Source organism: Gambusia affinis, linkage group LG23 (assembly GCF_019740435.1).
Source record: "Gambusia affinis linkage group LG23, SWU_Gaff_1.0, whole genome shotgun sequence".
Classification (NCBI taxonomy): Eukaryota; Metazoa; Chordata; class Actinopteri; order Cyprinodontiformes; family Poeciliidae; genus Gambusia; species Gambusia affinis.
Window position 1 is genome coordinate 17,592,264 of NC_057890.1, and position 27,937 is coordinate 17,620,200.

Here is a 27,937-nt window from a genome sequence, read left to right on the forward strand (position 1 = left end):
ACAAAAAAAAAGAATTCTCACCTTAATCCCGGAATTCTGAAAAAATGTGTTAATTCTGAGATTAAAATCAGAATATAAAATACTGAAATCAAAAGAAAAGTCAGAAATTTAAAATTAAAGTCAGAATCCTGAGATGAAAATCAAAATTCTTAGATAAGGTAAAATTTTCAGATTTAAATAAGACATTTTTCTTTCAGTGGCCCTAATCCTCTTCTGTAAAAAAGAAGAGGATTATGGTTGCTAATGCAGGATGATGATGCAGCATGTGAAGGCTAATAGCTTCCAACAAAAATGTAAAGATAAAATAATAGATTAAGAGATTAAAAAATAGTATACAGAGCCTGGAGTTGTCCCTAAACTTCTATTTCTTAGAAAAAGTTTTCATTTTCTCCAGTCTTCCCTCGGAGGTCCTGGTGAAGATTCTGTCCTACCTGGACCCGTCCTCGTTGTTCTGCCTCAGCCACGTGAGCAAACTCCTCCATCAGCTCTCCAATGACGAGTGAGTCCAAGCAGTTCTTCAGCCACTCCAGGTTCAGGTCCAAACGGAGTCTGAAAGTCCCTCTCCCTCTGGATTTTTGTCACTGCAGCGTCTTGTGGCAGAGGATTTACACGTCGGAGTTCGGCAGTCGGAACTGGAAGCTGAAGACGTCGGAGAAGTGCGTGGAGGGGGACGACTGTTTGACGAGCCGCTGGAAGAGGTTGTACTTTAAATCGATGGCTGGGCTGGAGTTGAACAAGTGGAGGAAACCCCTGAAAAGCATCAACCCGTACACCGGCCTGCCCCAGCAGACGGAGTGGGCCCTCAGGTCAGGGAGGATGGTTGGAAACAGTCAGGACTTCCTGGGATTTTTGTTGAATATATTTATGCCGCACTTTTCAGATATTGTAAAAGTAAACAGCCAAGTGTAATTTTTCTTGCACTGCTTTATTCTGGTTTGTCTTATGTGACAAAATGCTCTGTATTTTGCAGAGTCAGCGTTGTGAGTTTAAACAAACATATTTATGATTTCCATGTTTGGTGAGAAGAACTAAATGAGAAAAGTTGTTTGGGTTTGAATGTTGTATTTATTCCAGTTGTGTGTCTCAGGAGCCTGAATGTGAGCTGGGAGCTGACGCTGTGCAAGCGTTTGGGTCAGGAGCACACGCTGGAGCAGAGCCAGGCGCACTTCTTTGAGTCGTCTGTGATTGTTCACTGGAGCGACGGAATCCACATGAAGTTTCATCACATCACCACTATTCAGCTGCACGGAGTCAGGAAGGAGCCTCGGAGCAGCATCCAAACCAGGAAGTAAGATCCAGTGCTCTCCTGCTGTCCTGGCTTGATGCTCAGGAGGAGATGGGAATGTCCCGTCAGCTCCCAAAACGACCAAAGAGGGGAAAAACCTTGGAAAAGCTCACACTGGGTCAGCTAAAGAACTAACTTGTGCTCCACTCGACCTTTGAGGGGGTTTAAAACCAGAACGGCTGCAAATAAATAAATAAATACAAACATAAACACACAAATTTCCATGCCAGTCAAAATGGCCTCCTGGTCCTTCTAGTATTAAAGAGGGATTATGAATCATGATGAATTATTTGTTCAGTAAGTACCATTTGTACCGTTTCCCACTGTCAGAGGGAGTTTTGTCCTCAAAGTCTCATTCTGTGTTTGAAAAGTTGAACTTTTCCTCCTCTTCCTCCTCCAGACCCAACTGGCGCTCCCTGATCTTAAAGCTGGACACAGGAGGTCCGTTTCTTGTCATCGGCAAAGACAAACTGATCAAGGTGTTGCTTCTGCAGCCGGGGGTCATCGTTGGAGTCTGGAGGGTAAGCAGGGAATCGATGGGCCCCATCAGGGCTGAACCTGGATGCTTCGGATTCTAAACGTCTGAATGTTTGTAGGGAAAGAACCAGGTGGCCTTCATCATGATCAGCCTTCACTTCCACAAGCTGGTGGAGAAAAGTCTGCTGGGCTCTCCAGCCTGGTGGGTCTCCTCCTCATTAATGGCTCTCTGCTTTCCTCTCTGCTCGGTTTATCCTCACTCAGTTTTCACTGTCAGACAAAGAAAGTAAGTGGAGAGAAAAACTAGATTTATCAGATCAATAACAGTGCATTAGTGATGATTTAATAACTGTATCAGTTTTTAAAACCCAGCTGGTTGTTTTGTTAGGTGAACGGACTGCACCTCAAAATGAAGTAAGAACTCCATCTGCTGGACGCAGTGCGTCACTGCTGCTGATTTCTGCAAATCAGATTGGTGCAAATTATTCGCCTTTATTTCTGCACTGCTTAAAAAAAACAAAATTTAATCATTTTAATTTTAGGCATTAAAATATAAATGTCTTAAATTTGTTCATCATGTTATTTGTTTCTTCTTATTGAATTGATTTATTGAAGCTGCACCAAATAATCACTCAGAGCTGCAATCGACTGATTTGTCCTCTATCAGCTCTTATTGGTGATTGGCAAGACATGAAAAATATATTTTTATAAATATATATATAAAATACATTAAAATGAAGACCTTCCAGCATTTTCAGTCTATAAATTTGTCAACCAACAACATCTCTATTGGTGCCATTTTTACAGGTTAATTAAATGTTATAAAGCTTTGGGGAAAATATTTTGACTTATAATTTTATTTCCTGTAATGTTTAAAACTTGTTTTTGTTTAAAAACCTGCGGAAACAGTTTTCTTTTATTTGTTGTATCCCTTAGAATAGGAGAAATGTAATTGGTCAAAATTGGAACCAGAAATAACAAACTAGATATTTGTATCTGTCCACTCAGATATTTAGGACATTTTGACATGAAAACAGAGACTTTAGCTGATTGAATCAATAAACCTTTATAACGAGAACTAAATGTTGAAGTTGGGTAACTTTGGTCTTAAGTCTAAAGGGACATTCTCAGTCTCAACATCATATTATCTTGCTTAGTTTTTTTAGTAAGTAAAAGGTATTGTACTAAAAACCACAGAGATGTTTTTGTCCCTTCTTGCAGCCCGTACTCTGAGCCTGTGGATCTTCCTCCTGTGGACGATGTGGACCCCGAGTTGGGTCTCCATGGTTACAGTTTGCACTTCGTCCTGCACAACACCGGCACTGAGATCATGTCGGGACGCTTCCAGCAGCTGTTTTGCCACAAAGGTGATCAAAATACAAAAGCTGAAAGTTTTTCACCATTTTCCGTTTCGTATTTTGTTGACCGGAATGTCAACAAAATCCAGGATTAATATTTAAATCAGTCCAAACTTTTTGCCAAGTGGGCCAAAACCTGTAGACTCTGAAATGGTCACTGACTAAAGAACCAAACTAAGATCAATGAAATAAAGTAGCCATATATTTATTGTACATCAAAAACGTGAAAGCAGTTTTTACGACGGTGTATTTGGTCCGTTGTAGAAAGAAAAAAATGATGAAAGTTCTGCAAAAAACTGTGATTAATCTCTAAAAATGTTTTTAGTCTAATTTTTGTGAAATTTTTTATATTAATCTAAAAATTATATTTTCTTTTCTCGCAAATTTTTGAGATTTCCCACAAAAATATATTACTTACTGCTACTTTAATTTAGCATGTTTTCAGTTCCTTTTGGGCTCGATTGAATACATTTACTTTCAGTAACATAAGGATTTGGGCCGCTTTCTGTTTAAGTCTCTTGGTTTTACCTTTTAATAAAACTTGGTTATTAAAAGACAAATACTTTGTGTTGTACTTTGCATTTTCCTGTATAAGAAAATCCTGTTGCTAACAATTTTTGCCCTGATTATAAATTCAAAGTCTCCATCTGGATCTACTGGCCAAATTCATATCATTTTTTAATTGCGGTTGGGGGGGCCGCATAAAATCAGTCCAAGGGCCACAAATGGCCCCCGCTCCTCACTTTAGACACAGTGTCGTGGTAAATGTTTAACTGTAGGTTTAAAAACATCCTAAAGGAAGTTTTTGTTTTCATCCCGTTTGTCTCGGTTCTGGTTGGCGGAGGTCAGCTCAGATTCACCGTGGCCTGGTGGAGCTCAAGGTCATCCAGAGGTCAAATCTGTCTCAACACAGATCGCTATCTGGCAGCATCAGACTTCCCTGGAGACATGAGGACATGCAAGGAGTAGTGGAGGTAAAAACAAAACAACATTTTTAAGCAGATACTCTGCCACCACAAGGTGGCAGTAATGTGCCATTTTTCAAACTTTTTGGGTTTTATTCAACTTAAATTAGAAAAATTTAATTAAATTTTGAGCCATTTAACATGATTCCTGTTACAACTCTGTGTTTCTACAAATATCTGCTGTTAGTTTTTGACTCTCAGCTACTTTATTGGTAGAAGAATCCACATCTCGACGACGAGATGTGGATTTACAGTCTCAGTTTGTTACGATGTTTCACTCCTTCGCAGCTCTGGCAGCTTAAACTCTTCTAGGAAGCTTTAGGAGTGTTTATGGTCAAGTCGTTCATTTGTGAGGTCAGACACTGATGTTGGACCATCCATGTCGTTATAAAACCGGATTTCCACCAACATCCTCCAAATCTAACCAGAATGGTGTTTTTGGTTTCTGCAAACGTTTAATGTCTTTGAAGTGAAGACATTCCTTCCCAAGCTGTTCCTGAGCTACTCGGGGATTTGTCTTGATTTGCTGAAGCATTAACAGTTCCTGGATTTTCTGAGCCTGTGGGTGTTGGTGAATATTTCTGACTCTGTAGTCCAGTCTTTCTCAAACTGTGGTTCCCGGACCGCTGCTGGTCCGTTGGCGCCCCCTATCGGTCCGTGAGGTTCTGTGAGCTCAAAGTGTGAGGCTGCACTTGGCTTATCAAAGGATTGTGTTTAAAAATAATAATGGAAGACTGGCTGAAGACCGGGTCACTAAAAAGAAACCGGTGGAAAGTTTCTCAGGGTGAGTTGCAGAACTTTTTCAAAATGATATTAAATACATATCATATCACAAGACATGCAGACCTCGATCTGCAGTGAACAGCGCTGCGCCCCACGCCAACTAACTGCATCTTAATACCTACAATAAAAATGTTTATGTTGGGCTGACGACTGGCTGAAAGAAAATATCAACTTAAGTCAAAGCAACTCAAGTCTGTTTTCCTTTTTTTATGCTTTTAAATTATAAATAGCCCTAAAACTTTATTAGTGCCCCCAACACTAGTAGTAAAGAAATGTTTTTATTTCCATGTGTTTTCCATCATTGGAAAGCTTAGAGTAGGTAATCTCATAATCTGTGAATGACTCAAACGCCTCCAGTACCAGTGGTGCTTCATGGTCTTATTGTGGCCAGTCACATTCAGAGGAACAAAGACTGAGAGTCAAGAGACTAATAACTTCATTTCAGGTGGTATATATTAAGATGTCGTGTTATTTTGGGGCCAATTTCAGGTTTAGTGAGTGTGTGTTAAATGGGGTAAGTAGCTCTCAGTTTGAGAAACGCTGCTATAGTGGAAGGTTCTGTTTGAGGAGTCCAGTTCTGATGTTTCTCTGTTGCGTTTTGCGTAGAACTGCTGCATCATGAGCCTGACTCTGCTGGATGAGTTCCAGAAACCGTTCTGGTGCGTCAGCACGCCCATCCACATCACCATGGCCAAGACGGCCAGGTCCTGCAACTACAGCGGCCGCGACTTCCAGATGCTGTACAGGAACGCGGACGGTGAGGTGAAGATGCTGCTGGTGTGGCTGGAGGAGCAGAAGCAGTTCTTCCTCATCGGCCTCACCGTCTGCGTTCCTGTCGCTAAAGTCAACAAGCGGTTCAACAGGGAGTACTGAAGCTGGGCATCAGGCCGTTTCACGCAGAGTTGTTGGTTCCCATCTACAGGTTTGGTTTCTGTTTATAATTGTTTGTATAGATGGACTCGTTTAAAAGCTCGTTTCTGAATTGAATGTGAATTTTTCCAAAGGTTTCAGATTAATTGGTTTTTAGTTTAGAGAAAAAACATATTTTTTTACTTTCCGATGGCAAAGAGATCCAACATTAAGGTTCCTGTTGGAAATGTGCCTGATTGATTTATATTAACTGTTAAATATTAATTTAAATAAACTATTCAATTCACCTAAAACACACTTGCTGAGACGCTTTTATTACGGTTGTCAGAAAATGCTGCATTCAGGTTTCTGAATATTTTTCATAAAATCTGAAGATGGAAACGGCTGGTTGCTGAAACTAAACACCACAATAGTGTTTTTACAACACTGTGGCAGAAAATGAAAGTCAGATTTTTACCTGAGGAAACGCTGGTGTGAGTGATTCTTCAGTCATTCACTGACTGACTGATTTCTGGGATCGATTATTCGGTCGGTTTCTGCATTAATTCATTCAGAATCCAAACCTCGAGAAAGAGGTTTATGTTCAGAAACATCAGGAAAGCGAAGCAGTAAACTGTACTAAATTAATTATTGTATCTTTGATTTGTGCAATAATGGTTTTACCATCAGCAGTTACCCAGGATGGCCTCTAGGTGTTGCCTGAAGCGTTAATAAGCTGCTTTAGAGTCACTAGAACTACACACAGTTAGTTTATTGCTGATTTATTTGAACTTTTGCATGGAAAAAGGTGAAGTTCCTAAAGTATTAAAATCGCTCGTATATTAGCACTGAAGCAAATCTTTGTTTCATAAAAATGGTTTTATCAACATATAGACACTGGGTTTCGTCAATTTGTCATACTTCCATGTAAACTTGGAAATAAAACATTCTAGACAGACGAAAAAACACAAAGTTCCTGATTTCTAAGAATTGCATTTTATTTTGATTTGTTTAAAAGTCTTGGTCAACATTTCAAACTTTAATGAACTAAGTCATTTAACTGCTGCAGTACTTGGAGCACCAAATAAGCCAGTGCAATGATTTACTTGTCTGTAAACATGACGTTGAGTCACAAACCAGAGCATATCGCAGAGCAACAAACACAGGAACGACAGGGGCTGAAAGTGGAAGAAAGTCTCAAGCTGGAAAGAAACAAAATTCATATAAGACCAGGACTGAAAATAACGGAAACGGTTTACAAAACCTGTGAAATTTAGGACAGTATGAACTGGTGCACTCTTCAAAATAAAACATAAATGGTGCAAGAATACAGATGCATTTCAATACATGTACTTTTTTCAGTAATTCTGCTCAAAAATGGCAACTTATAGAGTCATTACACATATTTTACATTTTCTTTTCTGTAACTTCAAATGAAACCCAAAGTTTTATTGGATAGAAACAAACTAGTAAAAACAGAAACAAGAACTTGAGCGTATTCGTGGGACGTTGAGTGGAAGAAAAAAGATGCACAAACGGCAGAGATTCCTGCTACCTGCTACAAGACATATCCAGGCTACCACGGTCGCATTCCTTTAGTCGACCCTCTTCACCCAGGACAGCTTCAAAGGCGTCCTGCCTGGTCCAGAGAGAAAAAGGACTGGACTCCTCCCCAGTGGTTTAACGCCCAAATTTAAGACAAAACCTTCAATTTAAGGTCCCAGAATCTGTTGGAATCTGGTTGTTTGAGTTCCAGTGTGATGTTTCTTGTAGTCTTGTGGAAAATTGCAACATTTGTTAAATTGTTTTAGCTGTTCTCTTTCACACTGGAAATGGAGCAAACCCTTTGAGCAAACTGTTGACCTCTTGGCTGTGGTGGTGCTGCACCAAGAGCCACTGAAGGAAACGACACATTTGAAGAAGGAAGCACAACTTCCTTCGTAAACAAAAATGGAGTGGCAACAGTTTTTAGTGGTTGTAGAATTTCTCTCTTCTTTGGTAAAAGACCAGGAGCCATTTCTCCTTCTGGAAGTAGACGTGTGTTTGTTGTGGTTGTATTTACCCAGATTGCTATAGTTTGCTTTCTGTCTCTGGTCCGCTTAGCGTTCACATATCCATTCGAACCATGCCAGATTCTACTTCAACCAATCCAAGACCTAGGTTTGTAGGCGATCCAGAGTTTGTTGTTTTGGTCCACGTCAGAATTTGATTGTGTGTTCTCACTGAACTGGACTTTCTGTTTCAAAGTGGGCTAACCAGGGTTGGTGTGAATGTACCCTCAGTCTACCTCAGGTCTGAGACTGTTAGGGCATGGTTGGTTGTCCTGTGTGTCTCTGAGATGGACTGGTGACGCATTAGGATGTACACAGGCTGTCTCTACCTCTTCCAAATGACGATATGATTGATCTAATCAAAGAGACTGACAGGAGAAATAATCAGAGGAGCAGAATTTGTACCTCCAATATTAGTACAGGGACTAAAGAAAGGCAAAAGTTTCTCCGCGAAGCAGCAACCAGTAAAGGAGTAGAGAAGATCAGCAGTATCTACGTTATAAAAGGAGACCAGACCTCCATCATAATCAACAAATATTCCCACCCTCTCTGGATTTAATCTTCTAGTTAAACGGACTATTGGTTTATCAAATGCTTCGTATTCTTCCCCGTTCCTTAGACAGATTGTCCAGAAACCACTTTCTGGTTGCAGTGTGAGTTCTCCCTTCCTTTCAATCGACTCAGTGGCGACTCCTATGGTCCAGTCGGTCTTTCCTTTAACCAGGACCTCAAAGTAGAATCTTTGATGGTAGAAACTTTTTCCTAAAACACTGACATGGTCACTGAATCTCTCTGGATTGTCTGGAACGTCTTTCCTCACATCTACATGATGGACCCGTTTCCCACTGTCTGATAAAACTAGTTCTGGATGTGCCGTATCTGGATCTAGAATCACCTCAAATGCAAACTCCTTGATGCTCCTCAGTTTTGCTTTGTTTATCTTGTCAACTACAGGAGTGATAATCATCGGAGCAGAGTTACGGCCATTGCAGTTACTACTTGTATTAATATACAGCAGGAGATTTTTTTTGAAGGAGCATTTTTTGTATGAATAGATCAGATCTACTGTATCTACATTATAGAAGGAGACGAGACCCTTGTCATAATCTACAAAGATTCCCACCTTCTGAAGACGGGACTTTAGAGGGAGTACGACTGAAGGCTTTGCCAAAGCTTCATAAACCTTGTCTTTTAACCATATAGTCCAGAAGCCATTGTCGGGGCTGAGGCAGATTTTCCCTTTCCGGTTGATGGACTCACGGGCCATCCCAACAGACCAATCAGTCTTCCCTTCAACCTGAACCTCAATGTAGAACTTTCCTGAGGAAAATGTCTCCTTTCCTACTACGCTGGCACATGTGTCAAATCTCTGGGAGGTCATTGGGAGATCTTTGGTCACATTAGTGTCATAAACTTGTTTCCCATCACTGGAGAGGACAAGATCGCGATGCGCCGTATCCGGATCCAAGGTTACGTCCACTGCAAACTCACGGAGTTTTTCCAACTCGGCTTCCTTTTCTCCAATGCCTTCTGTCATAAAACGTAGATGCTGAGGGTTGAGATCTGAAACAAAGCAAGGCATCCATGAAGTAGCTCTTCCACCTGTATAAACGAGGCTTGTTTTTATATATCAGTTACATTACTTTAGTGCTGTAATATATTTTGTTTAATTTTACCAATGACTCTTTCAAGACCTTTTGTCATGGAAGTGAGGCTATACAACAGGCTACCCAAAGGACACCCAACTGACCAGGGGGGAACTTTGGGAACTAATGTCCAACAAAATGGCCGAAACCTAAATGACAGAGATTAACCATACCTTCATTCTTTACTGAAAATGTTGAAACGAGACCTCATCGAACAAGATAAAACATCACAATATTTTTTGTTGAGGTGCCTGCTATCTCTTTAGCATTAGCCAGTTTCCATTGTTGTATCTTAACCCTCAGTCTAAGTGTGACGCTCAGGAGGATCGCACCAGATGTCACGGTCGGACAGTGGAAAGCGGGGATTGTCCAGTCAAGCTGATCTCAAAACCACACACAAAAAGAACTTGTAAAAACCCATGCTGGGTTATTGTGACCCCGCCGGACCGCGCACGGGGTAAAAAGTCAAATTGATGCGCAACGGTTAAGAAGATGCTGTAAGTAGCCTTAAATCATTTGTTTGGCAGCATTTTGGCTTTATAGTATGAATAATAAATGGCAATAAAGTGAGAAAAACGAACAATATCTGAGCACTTCAAGTTGATGAGAGGTTGATGGCGGCAGAAAGCATTGATAAAACCGCTGGTGTCCAAAGGTTCGCTGAGCTACTTCACAGTCGCATGCTATCAGTAGCAACTAGGAAATGGTTAATGTACTGAAGATGTATAGTTGAAGCACTGTCCTAAGGTCTGAAGAGGTGAATGAAATCAGACAGACGTTTGAGGTGAAAATAGAAATGCAGAATAAAGCCCCTTTTGCAGAATACATTTTTTAAAGTTTTCTTGAAAGTATCTCATTTTGTTCTTGTTAACTCAATATCACCTCTTGTCTCGTCTCACGAGATTTAAGCACCGTTTCACCCCTCAAAACAACACCCACATAACTGTGCAACCCAGTTAGATGGAGACAGAAGAGTCCAAGTCTGCGTGAAGACAACATGTGGTTATGTGCGGCACATTCATCTCGAAAAAATATATTTTTTAAACTACAAGAAACTAAACATTTACGTGTCAAAGCAAAGCAAAATCTTTCAGTGCGATGGATTTCTTCTCTACAGTAGCTCTAAGTAAACAACCTCTTCTTGGATTAAATAGTGTGTCCATCAACCTGAGCACAGGAGTTCCACTAGGGTGTGTGTTTGGTATCTTATTCCACTCACACAACTGTGCTGTCAAATTGGCTAAACGTGAATGAAAGATTTAATACACATTGTTCCACATTTCTATTGTCAGAATTATTTTATTTTCCCTTACCTTGTTGTTCTTCGCAGAATTTTTCTAACTGATCCACCAGGTTGTTCTGTCCAATCTTCTGTAAAATATTGATTGCCACCTGCTTAGCTCCAGGGCCTTTGTATTGGCGTAGCATCAGATCAACCGTCTGCCATCTTTCTGCCCCCTCCAGCTCATCTTCTGAGATCCCTTTTTGACCTTTCAAGATGTTATCCTGCTTCAGAAACCATTTAAATTGATTAAAGTCATCCTGTTTCAAGTTCTTCAGAGTATTCAGGAGCTCCACAGAAAGTCTTTCCATGCTCTCACTTTTGGGGAACTTCTGGAAATATGGAGACAGAAAAATATTTAGTTAAAATAAATGTCTTTAAATGAAATCCAACAAATATACTCCAAACAAGATTGTGCTTACATCTGCAAATCAAGGTTGATTTTACAGGATAAAAGCTGTGCTTCCATGTCAGAACACCAAACGAAAGTTTCCACTTTGCTTTGTTGATTGAATTCATGTCTCCAAATCAATACAACTGATTGATATATTTCTTTCACTTTGTTTTGTTTTACTGCCTGACTTACCTTCATGGAAATATTAGTTTAAAAGCTCTTTATTCTGTAAATGTTTCTGATTATATAATTAGCCCAGCTTTGCTTTAGCTGTTTTCTGTTTCAGCGACAGAACTTACAGCTTCAGATTTAAACAAAAATCTGTTTTTTAATTGTGTAAAACTGTGTTTTTAAAGTGCTCTAAAGAGCCTGGAACATCTCTGCGTTATTTTTATGGAGAGGCGTTTATCAAACAGAAAGCAAACCTCGTTCTTTGCTTTGCTAAACATGTTAGTTTCTGTTCTTGTTCCGAGTATTTCTATATGTTCTGCTGCTGAATCAAACGTAGAAGGAAAACTCACCCATCTCAGTCCAACCCGTCTGTTTAAATACAGCTGAATGTTTCTGTCCGCCAACGTTGTAACGGTTTCAGTCCTGTTTCAGTCTGACTTCCTGTAGACGTCAGCGTCTCTTATCAGCTCCTATGCTTGCAGAGGAGGAGCGTGCTCTTCAAACTGAAAGCAGCTTCAGCAAACGTGCAGACAGTAAAACACCCACCATCAATCACAAATCTGCTCCTGTTGAAGCTTTAAAGGGGATCAATTATGTTTTCTTTTTAACAGGTTAGAATATATATCCTGTTAAAGATGGAGAAATCCTTTGTTTAACAGGATATCTCTGTCAAAAAGATATCTTTGTTAAAGGATAGCTCTCTCTTTGGAGAGAGAAAAGAGACGGTTTGGAAATGTTCTTAAAAAAAGAGATGGAGAGGATGAGATTCAAAAAACCCGGAGGGAAGACAGCAAAAATAAATAGCGGATATTGCCATCTGGTGGCAAAAAGATGGTACTACAATAAACCTGTTACCTTTATTCAAATGTTTTACATACAAATAATTACAATAGCTGAATTAAAATTGTTTGCAATTTAACTATTTGCAGGTCTTACTGGCGTTGAGCTCTTAATTTAAACATGTCTGACTATGTTGTGTTTTTATTGTTGATTCTATGCTGCATTGTGTTTTTGTGTTTGATTTGATGTAAAGCACTTTGAAATGCCTTGCTGCTGAAATGTGCTATACAAATAAAGTTTGATTGATTGATTGATTGATGTATCATTGTGGGACAGTCACTGAAAATGATGTTTGACCTAAAAATACATATTTTCAAACTGTTTCAAAAATACACGCCTACTAAATATTTGTGAAAATATTATTGACAGACTTATATCAAGAAAAAGATCTGACCCAGTGATATCCAAAAAGAAGAACAAACCTTTATTTATTCAAGACTGGGTTTTATTACAACCTGAACATCTTGTCTGCATAATTCATCTTTTTACCTGAAAATAATTTATCTCGTCTCCTGTTAATATCTATAAAACAATCATGACAATTGCAGCTCAAATTGTTTTAAAAACAGGAAAATTATTTTATTTGTATCGAGCCACTGTGTCTGTTTATTCCAACTTTGTTTTTTCAGTTTTACAGAGCGAACGTGTGGATAATAATGTGATGTTATTAAATGAAACCAGTAATTATTCTCTCTCCTGATGTTTGAATGCATGTGAACCCATGATGGTTAGCTTCAATTTTAACTTGTTTTTTATTAGTGACTGAGCTAAATGAGTGACGTAGCGTTCAAACTCCCACACTGACGCCTGAAACTAAATGTTGACTGGCAGTTTAAATTTTATCCCAGTGCGAAACAAAGTTTCAACAGGAATGTTAAACCTTTGACAGTAAAACATGGAGAAATTGTGTGTAAAATGGAACATTTTTAATTATTTTGATTTTATGATGCAAGTTTTACACAAACACACACTAGATAAAGTATCGTACCGCATAAAGAAGTATTAGGACCACTCTGAAAATAAAAATAAAAAAATTACATGAATAAAAACAGAAAATTACTTTGTTCTCATATTATTTTAACTGTCAAAATATTCTAATTTTATTCTTGTATTAATAGGACTTTATTCTTGAAATATTATTACTTTATTGTTATATAATAACTACAACTTTATTCTTAAAATATTATTTTATTGTCATATTATTATTTCGACTTTATTGTTGTATGATTTTATTTTTCAAATATGACTTTATTGTCATATTAGTGCAACTTTAATCTTGTATTGAATCTCATACGACTTTATTTTCGTAATATTGTGACTTTAAACTCCGTTGTACAATTGGAATCATAAAAAAACAACCAGTTGAACTGCAGATGCTTTAAATTCATGGAGTTGGACGGCAGTGACTTTGGGAGATGACCAGAGGTTTGGCGTTCAAGCCGCCGTGATAAACGCCGGGACTGAAGAACGGATAAAGTTTCTCCGTGAAGGAGCAGTCTGAGCACCGGTGGATCTGTTCTGCAGATTCAACGTTGTAGAAAATGATGGAGCCCACCTTGTAATCCACAAAAACACCAACATTGTCCAATGGAGTTTTTACATCCAGGTTCAAACCGGCCGCCTTGATCGTATCTCCACTTCGTAACCCGACGGCCCAGAGGCCACTGGCGGAGCTCGACGAGATCGACCCCTTCCTGCCAATCGACCCGTAGACGACGCCGACGTCCCAGGCCGTTTTTCCTCTCACCTCAGCCTCGAAGTAAACTCTCCCAGAGGAGAAACTCTGCCTGCCCAAAACGTTGGCCGCAGTGTCGAAGCGCTCCGGGTTATCGGGGAGATTCTGCTTCACGCCGCCACAGTGGACCTGCTTCCCGTCTGGAGACAAAACCAGGTTGGGATGCGCCGTGTCCGGATCCAGAGTCACATCGACCGCAAACTGCTGCATTCGGATCAGCTTGGCCTTGCTGAGGAGCCTCTTCATCTCTCCGTCAAGCATTTCCTTCAGCTTGTCCACGGAGGCCATGACGGTTTCACCGTAGGACGGCTGATGAACGGAGAACTCTGTGAGGTCGGAGGTTTTCACATCCTGGGGGAACTGCAGGTTGGTATCCGTAAGGAGAAGACGATCCAGCTCCTCCTCGCTCTTCGTCAGCTCTGAAATTTCCTCCTCCAGCTTTCTGATGAGCTGCTCTGCTTGCGTTTGGAAAGTCTGCTGCTTCTCCTCAACGGCTTTGGTGAGATGGGACAGACTTTCCTCGACAGACCGGATTAAAACTTTGAAAGTCTGCTGACTCTCTGCAGTCTGTCGCTCGGCGGACTTCCTGCTCAGCTCTGCTGAACGTTGGATCTCACAGATCTTCATCTTTCTCTCTTTTATTTTCAGCCTCGTTTCCGACTTCATTTCCTTCAGTCTGGACTTCTGTCTTTCACTTTCACATTGGGAGGGAACAGCAGCCAGGCCTGGATTGGAGCAAAAACAATCAGTTTGACCACACAGATATTTCTGAGATTAAATGATGTCTTACAAACTTAAATTGTAACGTTAAAGTCAGAAATCTGAGAGGAAAGTAAAATTTCTCAGATTAAAGTCAGAAATCTGAGATTGTCAGAATTTTGGGACATTATATCAATAACAGTTTCCATATTTACCGTTTTCGAACTCCCCTCTTTGCGCCGGTCTTGTGTTTGACAGACGTTGCACCAGATCATTCCTGCTGATCTTCTCTAAAACCTGCAGCGATCTCCTCACCGCCTCGGCCTCGCCGTACTTTTGGACCATCAGGTCCACCGTGTCTGTCCGGTCCGCCTTCTCCAGCCGGGACACCGGGATGGCATTCCCATCATCCTGAAGCAGCCACTTGAACTTCTTGAACTGGTCGCCTGTCAGGTTCTCCAGGGTTTTCCACAGATCCTCTTTAGCTGTTGCCATCGTTGTTCAGGCACCAGCTGAGACCCTGGAAACACAAAGTCTCCAGTTAGTTTTATTCCATGCACTTTGTCACATCCTATTGCTGTGATAAAGTAATAAGATGCTTTATGACAGAATCCTATTACTAATTTCATGACAGATGTGTCAAGATTAGAATTTTATTGTTTTTATCATTTTAATTATGACTTAATGGTCTGTACTGTAAACTCCTGCTTTCTTTTGCTGTTTCTTTCTTTGGCTGCAGGTACAACAACATATTTCACTTTACTGTGTATAACTCTGCAATCTAATCTAATCTACACATTTACTGGGTCAGTGAACTGATCTCTGGGCCTCAAGTTGCAGAAAAACTACAAAAACTCTTTAATCAGCATTTACCTGTAAATAAACCGAGGAAGCAGAGCAAAAAGGAAACCGAACCTTTGGACGGGAACTGAGCGACATTCTGACTGATTTATCCCATCAGGATGGTTTTTATCTTAATAACGGCACATTAATGCAAGTACAGCAAAGAAAAGATCAATAAACTTTCATGTTTAAAGAATATTTAACACTGAAACTGGAAGACGTTTCAAATATTCAAAATAAGTAAAAATAAAACAATAAATAAAATGGATTTTGAAGTGTCAACAAAACTAAAGTGAGTTTTTGTTTGAGTGGACAAAAAAGTGGACTTTTCTAAAAATAAAATAAATAAAAGAGCAAACTAACTACTGTACTGTGTATTTGTAATATTTTGTTTTATTTTTTAAATGAGAGGCTTTTATCTCCTGTTGGATAGGATTGTTTTTTATATATATTAATAGATAAAATAATCAATATCAAACTGCTTTTTGTATTTATTCTGGTTGTCTTTGTTTAAAATGAAATGTGTGTGAAGCTTTAATGTGACAAAGAAGCAAAAGTAGAAAATAAAAGTGCAAACAAAGCCTCTATTTTACTAAAAACCTCTGTTAAATTTCAGTAATTTAAACTACAAAACTTATCCGTAATAAAACAGAAATTTATATTTATGTCAACTCTAAAACGGATTTTTTTCAAAAAGTAATTTAGCAGTTTTTCATGTTAAAATTTTTACATTTTTACTGAATTTTTTAAAATGACGTGAAGTAGAAAATACGGGAAAATGCGTTTCACTTCACTTTTCTGACACGTTTACGCGGTCTTTTTTTTCTTTTCTTTTCTTTTACATTGGAGATTAGGGAACAAACAGCGACTGTGAAGTTCACCAGAAAGCAGAAGTTTGGCTGAAGTTCATCCGCAGGAATTATGGGATTATTCCTGCAATCCAATAAAGCAGAAGAATATAAATGTTTACTTACCAAACCGGGAGTTCAGACTCGGTTCGTCCTCACATGTGCTTCCTCTTTTTCTGCTTTATGAATAACCTATAAAAGGGAGGGACATAAAAACCCCGAATGGCTGTAACTCTTTAAAGCTGCCACTAGATGGCGATGAAGTCTCATTTCTACAGTAACATCTGGGGTAGTTACTCACTTTTACTTTTAGGAGTATTTTAACTATGTTGTAGTTTTTATTTTTAGGTGAGTAAACGTTTCGGCTCACAATGGCTCTTAATAATTTTGTATATACATTTTATATGTTAAAAATAAGAAATCTGTTCAAAATTTATCAATTAAAATAATCTGTTCAGAATTGGGAATCAGATTAGCATATTGGAATGTGTTCAAATATGAATCTTAGAATCCGTTCAGAATCTAGAACTGGATCAAACTCATGAATCTGTTCAAAATTCAAAATACTTTATTGATCCCAAATAACAAATATTTTTAAACTAGTGAATCTGTTCAAAATAAGGAATCAGTTTAGCATCTATAACGAGGTTAAACTCAGGAATCTTTCAAAGTCATGAATTCCTTTAAAAACCAAATTTGTATTTAGTGTCTGGGAATACCTTCAGATGAAATTAAAGTATTTTTATAAAATCTATAATCGCCTGAGAGCCGGGAATCTATTCAGATTATGGGATTCTGTTCAGATTATGGGATTCTGTTCAGATTATGGGAATCTGTTCATCTTTGGAAATTAGTTGCACTTCAGTTTGAAAATGGCCTCATAATTTTCAGTTTTTGCAGTGCAGATCGGGGGGTTTGAATTTAAACGCCACATCAGAGCATTTATGTTGCTCTATCACTGAAAAACCCATTGAAATAAATCTGATGTAACTTAGTGCTTTTTGGTAAAACTTTAGTATTTCCTGCATCTTTAAGCTGTGTGAGCAGGAGGAGCCTGTGGGGGGAGGAGTCTGTAGGGGGAGGAGCCTGTGGGGGGAGGAGCCTGTAGGGGGAGAAGCGTGTAGGGGGAGGAGTCTGTAGGGGAGGAGCCTGTGGGGGAGGAGCCTGTGGGGGAGGAGCCTGTAGGGGAGGAGCCTGTAGGGGGCGGTAGAAGAGCAGTCAGAGGAAAAGCGTCCAGGTGACACCGGCTCTGGTCTGACTTCTGCTGCTGCTGCTGTGAGGAGCCTCAGAGAGAAACCATGGCGGTTAATAAGTGTGTCAAGAATCTGCTCTTCCTCTTCAACCTGCTGTTCTGGGTGAGTCTCACACATAAAAATCATCTTTTAGTTTATTTTTTTAAAGTTTTTCTACCTGCTCTGAGGTGCTTTTTGGTCTTTAACGTCTCAAATGAATCTTTTTCAATCTGTTTCTGTTCTCATCCTGATCACTTCATGTTGGTGTTTTCATATATTAACCTCTGTAGAACAGGTCTTATTTATTTATGTTTGGCCTCGCCCTCAACCAAAACCAGCTGAGTTTCAGGGTGTGGCACTGGCCAGGTTCTCTCAGAAACACTGCAGTCCATTTAGAGCGGTTCCTGTTTCTGCAGAACCAGTTCGTCTCTCATTCAGCTGCATTTCCCTCCATCTGACGCTAATGGACCAGGCAGGCGGTTCTGTCTCTAAACGAGACGACGCTCAGCTGAACATGGTTTCATGGCACTTAACCACTTCCTGGAAAGTTTAATTTCTCACTACGTCTGCAGGTTTTGTTTTTATCAGAAAAATGCCTCATCATCACTTTTTATGCACTTTGTATTGCCCTGTTTAATTTACCTTTAATTTAAAGGTAAATTAAAGTACCTTTAAATTACCTTTACTTAAGAACAGATGTGGTGAACTAGATGCTGAAAGTGCCTCTCTACGGTTCAAAACTACAATCTTACCAGATATTTTGGTCCCGTTTCTACAGCAAACATGTTGGTGTAAGAGAAAAGAAACAGACTGACTTACAAGAAACATTTCAACAAGATAAGAGCTTGTTTTTAAAAATGTTTACTTAAAAGAAACTTTCGGAAAAGTTATTTTTAAGTTACATTTATCTTATTTTGAGTTTTCCAAGATATTCACACTAAAAACAGAACTAAAATCTGCAGTGCAGTCTTTGGATTTCTTTCTGAATTTATGATATAAACTTACATTTCTTGAAAATTAAATGATAAAAATGAAATAATCTGTTAACTTTTGTTAAAAAGTGGAATTTTAAGTTGTTCATTTTGTGTCTTCAGCCTGTTTTTGGTTAAAGCCGAGGAGTTTTACACATAAATTTAATTTTGACGCTCCATGGTGAACTATAACCGGCTCTGAACTGGTAAACTGGTTGAACTGGTTCCTTTATGCTGTCGTCCTCCAGCAGCTGTTCTAGTGAGGTTTACGCCCCGGCAGGCGTGACTGGCTGCATCCGGTGGACAAAACATTTCAACGTCTCCAGAAATGTTTGTAAAACTCGTTTGTAAAACCTGCCTGGGCGTTTTGTTCCAGTTCTGCAACCAGAACAAATGAAATTAAAGTCAAATTTATTCAAATGACTCCTGATGAACTACCTACTAAATATATTTGGAACTAAAGTTTAGACACAAAAAGTAAAATTTCTATTAATAAGACTGAAGCACAGATTCAGTTTTGTTGCTCTGACCTTTGACCTGAGGCGTTGTCAGGCCCTGCAGGGAGTTTTGATCACAGCTATTGATGCAAATTTCACTCTGGTTTGCAAATGTTGCAAATGTTTTGACCAGTTAGTGTAACTTTTGTGGCCGTCGATCTCCAACATTTTCTCTACTTTTGTTCATTTTCTTCAGTTTCCTCCTAATTTAACTTCCTGTTTCATGACGGAGCTTTTTGTTTTTCTTTCTTTAGATGTTTTGTAGGATTTGATTCTGCTGTTCCTGCTGCTCATTTTAAGTTGAACAAACATGAAAGTCTTTACAGATACTAACACGATTTTATTTTTAATATTTTTAACCAGTGAAAACTCAAATAAAAACGACAAAAATAACAGGAATAGATTAAATATCATCAAATTTCTGCCAATGTAAAGAACATAAAGTGTATGTGGAAGCTTTTATTATAAATAAGCTGCTTTATTTATTTAGTTTAAACATACAGCAGAATCTTTCCTGCATATTTTTCTAAAGGAAATCATAAATTGTGTGTATATGTGTGTTTTTCAGGTGCTTGAGTTTTAAACGGTTATGTGCAGCAATTTAAACTTTTTATTAATGAAATGGTTTTACCCAACTGAAAGTGTTTGAATTTAAATATTAATTGTTAAAATCTCTCATTTTTCTTGGCAGTTATGTGCCGATATTTAATTTATTTGTTCAGTTCATTTGTTGTTTATCTCTGGTTATTTCTGTCCTTCCTCCTGAAACGCCTCCAGATCGATGCTAACTGGATCTGGACCCACTCGGTCCAGCCGGACGTCATGTTTTCACAGAATGATGGAAATGTTGAGGCGGCTCCTTTATTCACTCTGAAACCAGTTTGATTTAATCTGGCTGAACTGGACCTGCGTCTGTTTTTCACCTCTGAGTTGAGCAGAAATCCAGTTCAGCCGTTTAACCGTCCAGAACGTAAAAACATTTGGAATCAGACAGGATTTGTATTTTATATGTGAAACTGCGACCAAACTGAGGGAAATTTTTCCTGCATTGACGTTTCAGAGCAGAAATGATTCTGATCTGCAGTCGGGAGAAGAAACAAATAAAACCTCTTCAGCACAAACAGCCGAGTGTTTCTGAAAGCTCTGCAGCTTCATCTCTCCTTAACCAACACCAGATTTTATTTTTACACATTATTCAGTCTTAGAGGAGATATGAAGATAAAATTAAATACAGCAGCTAACAAGCTGGGTCGACTTCTGATGACCTGAATGTTTTCATGTTTTAAACATTTTAATATCTGCAAATTTTATCCTTACGAAGAGAAAACTCCTTCAGTTCCCACAAAATCGTTTTTTTATTATTTAAATCTGAAAGTTTAACAGAATATCAACCATTTTAATGGATTAAAAAGTATTTCAAATATGAATAAAATTTTAAAATATAAAGGGAAAAATCTAGATTAAAGATGCACTTTGATTTTTTTCCCCTCCAAAGGCAACATGACTAAAATCAGATTTTTAATATAACAATAATTAATAATGTTTTGCAGAAGTAAAGAGTTTCTAAGAAATGTTAAAAATACAAAATAACTCGGTGGATTAAATACTATAATTTTTAAGCATAAAGACTAAAAATACTAAATTAACTAAGTTCTTTTGTATTTAGTTTCTTATGAAAATACTGCTTCCACTGGCACTTTTTTCCTTTTATTCCAAGATATTGTAAATAAATTAAAGATTTCCTCTTAAAAAAAAAACATATTTTCTCAATAAATCGGACAAATACTGTTTTGCAGCGTCTCCTGGTTTCGTTTAAACCTTTTTTTCTTCCTTTTTGGCAGATTTGCTGAGAATTTATTGCGTTTTTCATCTGGTTCTGAACATCATGACCAAACTGGCACAAGAGCTCAAATTTCTCCAACAGTTTTAGGGTTTGACCTGTTGGTGGTTTCTGAAGCTAATCTGGACCCAGATTACGAGAACATGACTGAACACGTCAACCAGAAGCCTGTTGTGAAAGAGCCTGTGAGTCACTGCGCAGGGATGAAGACGCCCACGCAGCCTGACTGGGTTATGAATGAACGGTTCTGTTTGAAACGGACCGGGAGAAACATGAAACCAGAACACGACGAGGAATCCACTTTAATCACGTCAGAAAATAATCCAGATATTCAGGATTAAGATTTAATCTTAAGGAAAACATCCTTTAATCTTGTTCACATGGAAGTAGAATTCATATTTTACAGGATTTGTAGATTATAACATGGATTGGACTGTTTGGTCAGGATCATTTCTGGATTATTAGTTCACTACTAAGAACATAATTAATCACCTAAAGACAAGAATGACCTGGATTACATTTGGGACAAAAACAGTTTAATAAGTAGGATTATAATTAGTCGGATTTAAATCTTAGATTTGAAAATTAAGATCCAGAATCCAGTCAAAGATTCTCACAATTGTTTATTAAAATTCTAAATTTAGATAATCTGGATGATGATAAACTGGTGGTCCTGTCATAACATTAGCATTAGATTACGTCTTAATCTGAGAAATGTTAAACTGAGATAACAGGTAAAACTAATCCATGTTATAATCTACAAATCCATTCAGATTATGCCCTAAATATCCAGATAATTCCTGGAAGCTTCATATCATAGTAAATATTTTTGGGGTAAAGTTCAATTTTTACACCGTAATCTGGATTATAATATTAATATTCCTTAACTCTAGTGGAACATTCATGATTTTTAGTTGTGTATATAAAAAAAGCCTGAAGTTTAACTTCTTCAGAAACATTTGTGTGTGTGTGTGTGTGTGTGTGTGTGTGTGTGTGTGTGTGTGTGTGTGTGTGTGTGTGTGTGTGTGTGTGTGTGTGTGTGCGTGTGTGTGTGTGTGTGTGTGTTGTTGTTTCTGTGTGTTTGCGTCACAGTAATCCTGCCCACGTCTTTCTTTGTTTCTTTGTTTTGCTGCTTTGCTTCTGGGTTTCTGTCCAGTAAAAAAGTTTCAGCTGAAACTAAACATTATTTTACAGTTTTGTTGTAAAACTGTAAAATGATTTGGATGTTTCCACAAACAGGACGACGGTGTTTTTATTCCCCCGTCTGTCGACCAGCAGTTCGTTCTGTTTGTAGAAAAACCGGATCAGTTTTGACTCCCTGCAGTTTTTTTCCAACAACTAAAACTCAGCATTTAATTTTTCCCACCTCAAAACAAATAATAAGACATACTGAGGGAAATTTAGATGAATGATTTTAATTGTACTCTGTGTTTTATACTTATTTTTATCTGTTTCCTTGTAGTTCCACTTCTAATCGATTATTTATTTTTTTAAACTTTGGCCAGCAGTTGGTGGTTGTACTGGTTTTACTGGTTAATTGTACGCAGCAGAGTGTGGGAATCCTCAGTGAACAGGTTTGGGTTGGCCGCTGCTGTTTTTAACGCTAATAATGAATCATGTCATCCTGTTTATTCAGAGGTTTAAAAGTGATTTATCAATTAACAGTAACCTCACCCTCCTAACACTTTCGAGGATTTATTATGATGTGGAACAGAGAATCCTGAGTTATTACAAATTTATAAGAATTGTATTTTTGTCTAATTTTTAAAATGTATTTTTGTCTAATTTTTAAAATGAACCTTTTAAGCCCAGCTGACTGCAGTAACTGCAGCGATTTAAAGGTGGTTTTCCTGTTTGTCCAGCCGCCTCTCCAGCATCTTCATCAGTCAGACTGGCTGCCTGGTTTGTTTTCCCCACTCCTCTTCAGATTAAATATTTATGGAGTAAAATCACTCGCAGCACCGTGTTTATGGTGGTTTGTGTGAGAGCTGAATAATGCATGTTGGAGTCACACCCACTGAGCAGCTGGAAACCCGAGAGGTTTGGGTTTCAAAAGGGTCGAGTTTGAAATCGACACCCAACGCAACAAACAACCTGTTGACGTAATTTCTTAATTTCTTTATTCGTAACTAAAGGATTCAGATTCCAACATGGCTGCCTTCCAACTACAACTATGTCAGTGCAGGAAAAACATTCTAATGTTTCACACATTGATCTGTGAAACTGATTGGAATATAATGTGAAATGCATTAGCTTGTGTTGCTAACAGTGGTTAGCATAATTGATGAGTATAATGGTTGGAACAGGAAGTTCTTAACGTTTTACCTAATTGGCCTCCCTGATGTATGGAAGCATTTAACTGCCAGAGTTTGAGTAGATGTTTAGAGTTGGTAAATGTTGGTGTTTCTCCTATTGAACCTTTACAACTTCGTCTCTGAAGCATTCGAGGCGCCATGATGGACGTTGGAGGTGAATGGAGCAACTGAAATGTTCCAGAGTTGTTTTTGCCAGTTTATTAATGGCTTTTACTTGTTGGAGTCGAGCTAATTTATCCGTGAACGTAGCACACCTGGTTGGAGCTCCTAGACGGCGGTGTTTACTAAAGTTTGAAATGGCTGGAAACCGATTTGATCAAGTTGTTGATCAAATTACAAACTTTGAATAAATTCACACCACATGATTTTTATAATTGTGTAATAAACTGTGACTCTCCGTACACCGGAGCAGCATTAACAACGTACAAGAGACCAGATGCTAACCAGTTTTTTCAATACATGCTAGGCTACATGACGGTGCAGTATTGTCTCCATGGTTACCAAGAGTTAGACTCTAACCTTCTCCTTAATGTTATATTTAATATTTTTCTAATTATACTTGCTTATGAAGTATAATTAGTATTACTGCCCCAGTTGGAGTTGGTCGGTATTTTCTGCTCTAGTTTCATGTCAACTGATTTTGGTTCTCCAGAAAAGTTCCTTCCTCTGAACAACCTGCAGCAAACAAACTGTAATGTTGAATCTTTTTCTCTCTCGCTCCTCTTCAGGTCTGCGGTTGCGTCATCCTTGGAGTTGGGATTTACCTGAAAGTCACCAAAGGTGGAAACAAGGTGAGACTCCATTTATATTGAAAATCAATGCATCATCTTCATGCTGGGGGAAAATAAACATTTCAAGTCATTTTCATTCAACTGGATGTTTTTATTTTTAATTTCTTTCCATGACTCGACCAGTTCTGAAGCTGCTGGATCCCATCTCAATGTCTGATTAATTCCCACCTCCTCCTTTCCAGATTACAGATCAATATCTTCCTAGTTTCGACCTCATGATCGCCATTGGGGTGATCATCATGGTGATCGGCTTCCTGGGCTGCTGCGGCGCCTACAAAGAGAGCCGCTGCATGCTGCTGGTGGTAAGAATCCTTCAATATCAGCTTCAAGGTCGTTTTCATGCAACAAAATGACCTTGCATGAAACTGCAGGTCAATAACTGATCTGAGGTATTTTTTGGACCGCCTCATTAGATCTTGTCAAAACGTCACCAGACCAGCAAATTTCCAGTGAACAGCAACACACTGAACGTATCTTCTTTGGTTTTAGAGTTAGGACTTACAGGCAATTGAATAGATTTAATTGCAAGAAAAAACATAAAAGTGCTTACCTGAAATGTAGGTGGACCAGAAATGCTAAATTATGTTTAATCTGATGCATGATGAGACAACAGTCAACCTTCAAACCTCAGGAAGTTTAGCAAATTTTGACATAACTGGGGTAAAAACATTTTTACAGACAAGGACTCGTTATGAAACGAGCAATAAACATTACATTTACAATATCAAATGTTGATAAATGCTCCAGTTACTGGTAGCAAAAATAAACTCTAATCAGGTGAGTTTTTAGCGTCAACTTAAAGAAACTCTGTTTTTCTGCAGTTTTCAGGATGTTGTTCCAGATTTGTGGCGCATTGATAGAAGGCTGATTTTGTAACTGTCTTTATGTGACTCTGAATGTTCACACTTCAGCCTGATCTCTAGTCTGCAGCTGTAATAACTGAAGCTGTGACTCTAGATCAGGGGTCTTAAACTCCAGTCCTCGAGGGCCGCAGTCCTGCAACTTTTAGATGTGGCTCTGCTGCATCACCTGGATAGAATAATTCTGTCATTAGCAAGAACTGATCTGCACAAGGAGGAGGTGATTAAGTCATTTCATTCCAGTGTTTTATACCTGTGGCACATCTAAAAACTGCAGGACTGCGGCCCTCGAGGACTGGAGTTTGAGACCCCTGATCTAGATCTATAACTCTAGATTATAGATTATAGATCGTTCCTCTTTTGGAACGATCTATAAAAGAGGACCTCTTTTGGTCCTCTTTTTGGACCAAAAGAGGAACGATCTAGAAGTTATTTGTTTCCTCTAAAAGAGTAAACAAATAATAACTTCAGTTTTGTTTCTGTTCAGCTGGAGGAAGTTATTGATTTTGTTTTCAATAATCTGTTCTGTGCTTGTATGGGTTCAGATTCAGCTTCTTATAACCTCAGCTGGTTGGAGAATGTAGATTTTAAATGGGGTCCCAGGATCGAGCCTTGGGGAACCTCACATGTGACTTCATGAGGATTTACCTAAAGAAAAGGGATTTTATACCAGCAGGTTTAAAGGGACTGGTAATGCTGACAATTATTCCCTCCAACAGCGCCACCTGTTGGACACTCAAACAAACCTGGCTGCTGTGTTAAAATGTGTAACTGCTATTTTAATTTAATTATGAAAGCTCTTCATAGGATGATGTATGAAACAAGGTGCCTGGACTGTTGAGCCAGGAAGAAATGTACCAATAAAGACGTTTTATATTCTGATGAAGACATGAACGGCATCCATTTTGTTCCATCTCTGCAGTTCTTCATCTTCCTGCTCCTCATCTTCGTCCTGCTGCTGGCAGCCGGCATCGTGGCGGCCATCGGGGGGGGCACAGTAAGATGGATCATCCCCTGCTCCTCTTTTACTTACTGTTGGGAGGTTGAAGGACTAAACTTTGTTTCTGTGTAGGTGAAGGACTGGTTGAAGAAGAAACTGGATGAATTCACCCCAATTTCATCCCAGAATCCAGAAGTGATTGCCGACATGGAGAAACTGCAGCGTGAGGTATCTATGCAACAAGCTTTATAGACTTGACGTTCCTGGTTTATTTCTTTAAAATAGGCTGTTGCATCACTTTTAGTCCCTTCACCAGCTGAAGATAAAATGTTTTCCTTTAATAACAGGATTATATTTGGCTCTTCCATCTGGCGTTGGTGTTTTTTCACTATTAAGTTAAATGAGTGAAACCAATTCTTGCTGTTTTGTTTGCAGCTCATGTGTTGTGGACTCATGAAGGGACCATCAGACTGGACAAAACTCCCAGATTCCTGCAAGTGCAACTCCACTGCTCCAGCTACCGTGTGCAGCAATGGCGTCTACAAGGATGTAAGATGACGAGAAGTGATGCATTAATTTTTTAAAAATAGTTTAATTTGAAGAGCTTTCTCAGCTCATGTTGTGATAAACGCGTCTGGTCCTCGTCCCGCAGCCCTGCTACGACAAAATCATCAGCTACATGAAGGACAACATGGTGGTGGCGTTGGGAATAGCTTTCGCAGTCGCCGCCATTCTGGTGAAAATGCACACACTCAGCTCTAAAGACGTCAAACATTTAATCTCTCTTAAGCCATAAATATCTAGCAGCAGACGGCACAATAATTCACACCACCTGCTGGTGATACTTGGTACTGCCCCTCTTAGTAAACTGGACAGAAGCAGGTGATCTCTTCCACTTGGTCCATGTGGGTTTTTGTTTGTTTTTTACAGAAGAGAATTGGGGACATTGGTTTTAAGAAATAGTAATTTTTGCTTTCAAAATTCTGACTGTTTTTGCACAGAATTTGGACTTTTTCCGAGATTTTCTTGGATTTGATCTCAAATTTCTGAGATTAGTCAGATTATTATTTTTGTCAGTCGCTCTACTTCTCTTACGTTGATAATTTCCCGGCGTTTGACACTCTATCCTGATATTTTAAAGTGAAAACAACATTTTATGAAACTGATTAAAATAGTTTACTTAGGTTTCAATGTGAATTTTGATATTTTTGTGCATTTTGTTTAGTTTCGTATTATGTTCCCTAAAACTTTCCCTCTGCTAGCCTCCTTCAGTCGAACGACTCTTGGGCAGTATATCAGACTGATACTGAAATAAGTTGTTGTTTTTAATGCTTCTAGATACTTACAGACCTGAAAAATCTTTCAGCTTGTCTATTTTAGTATTTCTATGTTTGTTAAATTGTTAAATTTTCCTCTGCAGCTCTTCGGCATGGCCTTCTCCATGATGCTCTACTGTCAGATTGGGAGGAAAAACACTGCCGACACCGCCTGAGTCTCCTCCAATCAGCCTCCTCCTTCCTCGTAACTCCTGCCCAACAACAGAACTGATGCCGTTTATTTTGAGCTTTTATTGTGAAGGAGCATGTTACTATTACTGCCAGTATACATATCGGTAAGATGTTTCAGGAGCACTGAAACTGAAAGATTTTTAAAAAATGGTTGTTTGATCTGCTCAACTTGTGTTTTTGTTTTTGGTAAAACTAAGTTCTTATGTGAAATTCTTAACATTCATCAGTATAGAACTGTTTGAGTTTTATTTAAATAGCTGCCTCAATAGCTTTTATTGCTAACACTTCAGCAAAACCAAAGTTAATTGGATTTGAAACTTTCTTTTTATTTGCTCATAAAAACCCTCATCTTCAGTTGGTTTAATTTTTAATGCATTTTAACTTTTTTTTTTTTTTTTTTTTTTAATTGGGCAGCACCAGGCTTTCATATATTATTGCATGTGAATGGTTATTTCTCAGGAACTTGTGCAGTTCTTTAATTTACTTTTAAAATCTGTTCTGGCTTGTTTTTGGTTGTTTTAGCCATGTAACATAAAATGTCTGTTTTCTATTCAAGAGAAATAAATCTACATACAAATAAAGCCAGGCTGGGTGTGTTTACTTTGGGTTGTATTGGTTGTTGAACTGTAATTAACAAACTTTAGAATTGGGTGAAATTGACGGATGGGAAACTGTGAAACGCTTTTTCTCTGTTGGATTATTTATTCATTTATTTTTGGCAGAATTTGACTTTAGCAAATTAAATGCAGGTGAGTTT

The 27,937-nt window shown here is 38.5% G+C and overlaps 3 protein-coding genes across 6 annotated transcripts in view; 2 read left to right on the forward strand and 1 right to left on the reverse strand.

Annotated features, from left to right (window-relative positions):
• The window catches only part of LOC122826754 (F-box only protein 15-like), a 34,528-nt gene extending 27,828 nt beyond the window's left edge, over nt 1–6,700 (forward strand). For all 4 annotated transcript variants that reach the window (XM_044108988.1, XM_044108992.1, XM_044108989.1 and 1 more), the window contains 8 exons: nt 395–499; nt 588–806; nt 1,088–1,288; nt 1,686–1,806; nt 1,882–1,964; nt 2,984–3,129; nt 3,970–4,094; nt 5,475–6,700. In XM_044108988.1, the coding sequence (XP_043964923.1) occupies nt 395–499; nt 588–806; nt 1,088–1,288; nt 1,686–1,806; nt 1,882–1,964; nt 2,984–3,129; nt 3,970–4,094; nt 5,475–5,741 (1,267 nt within the window). In that variant the 3' untranslated portion in view covers nt 5,742–6,700. The remainder of the gene's footprint in view (nt 1–394; nt 500–587; nt 807–1,087; nt 1,289–1,685; nt 1,807–1,881; nt 1,965–2,983; nt 3,130–3,969; nt 4,095–5,474) is intronic.
• LOC122826813 lies at nt 6,699–18,232 on the reverse strand. Its single transcript, XM_044109151.1, has 7 exons — nt 17,637–18,232; nt 16,353–16,418; nt 14,751–15,055; nt 13,487–14,561; nt 11,612–11,684; nt 10,728–11,025; nt 6,699–9,331 (listed from the first exon to the last, which is right to left on the reverse strand). The coding sequence occupies exons 3-7, from the start codon at nt 15,028–15,030 to the stop codon at nt 8,124–8,126; spliced, it is 2,934 nt and encodes a 977-aa protein (XP_043965086.1). The 5' UTR covers nt 15,031–15,055; nt 16,353–16,418; nt 17,637–18,232; the 3' UTR covers nt 6,699–8,123.
• LOC122826756 (tetraspanin-8-like) lies at nt 17,435–27,761 on the forward strand. The gene is made up of 8 exons (XM_044108993.1): nt 17,435–17,581; nt 23,810–23,872; nt 24,055–24,174; nt 25,655–25,729; nt 25,805–25,900; nt 26,108–26,221; nt 26,325–26,408; nt 27,093–27,761. Exons 1-8 carry the CDS (start codon nt 17,525–17,527, stop codon nt 27,162–27,164), a joined length of 681 nt encoding a protein of 226 aa, XP_043964928.1. The 5' UTR covers nt 17,435–17,524; the 3' UTR covers nt 27,165–27,761.
• The last annotated feature ends 176 nt before the right edge of the window (nt 27,762–27,937 follow it).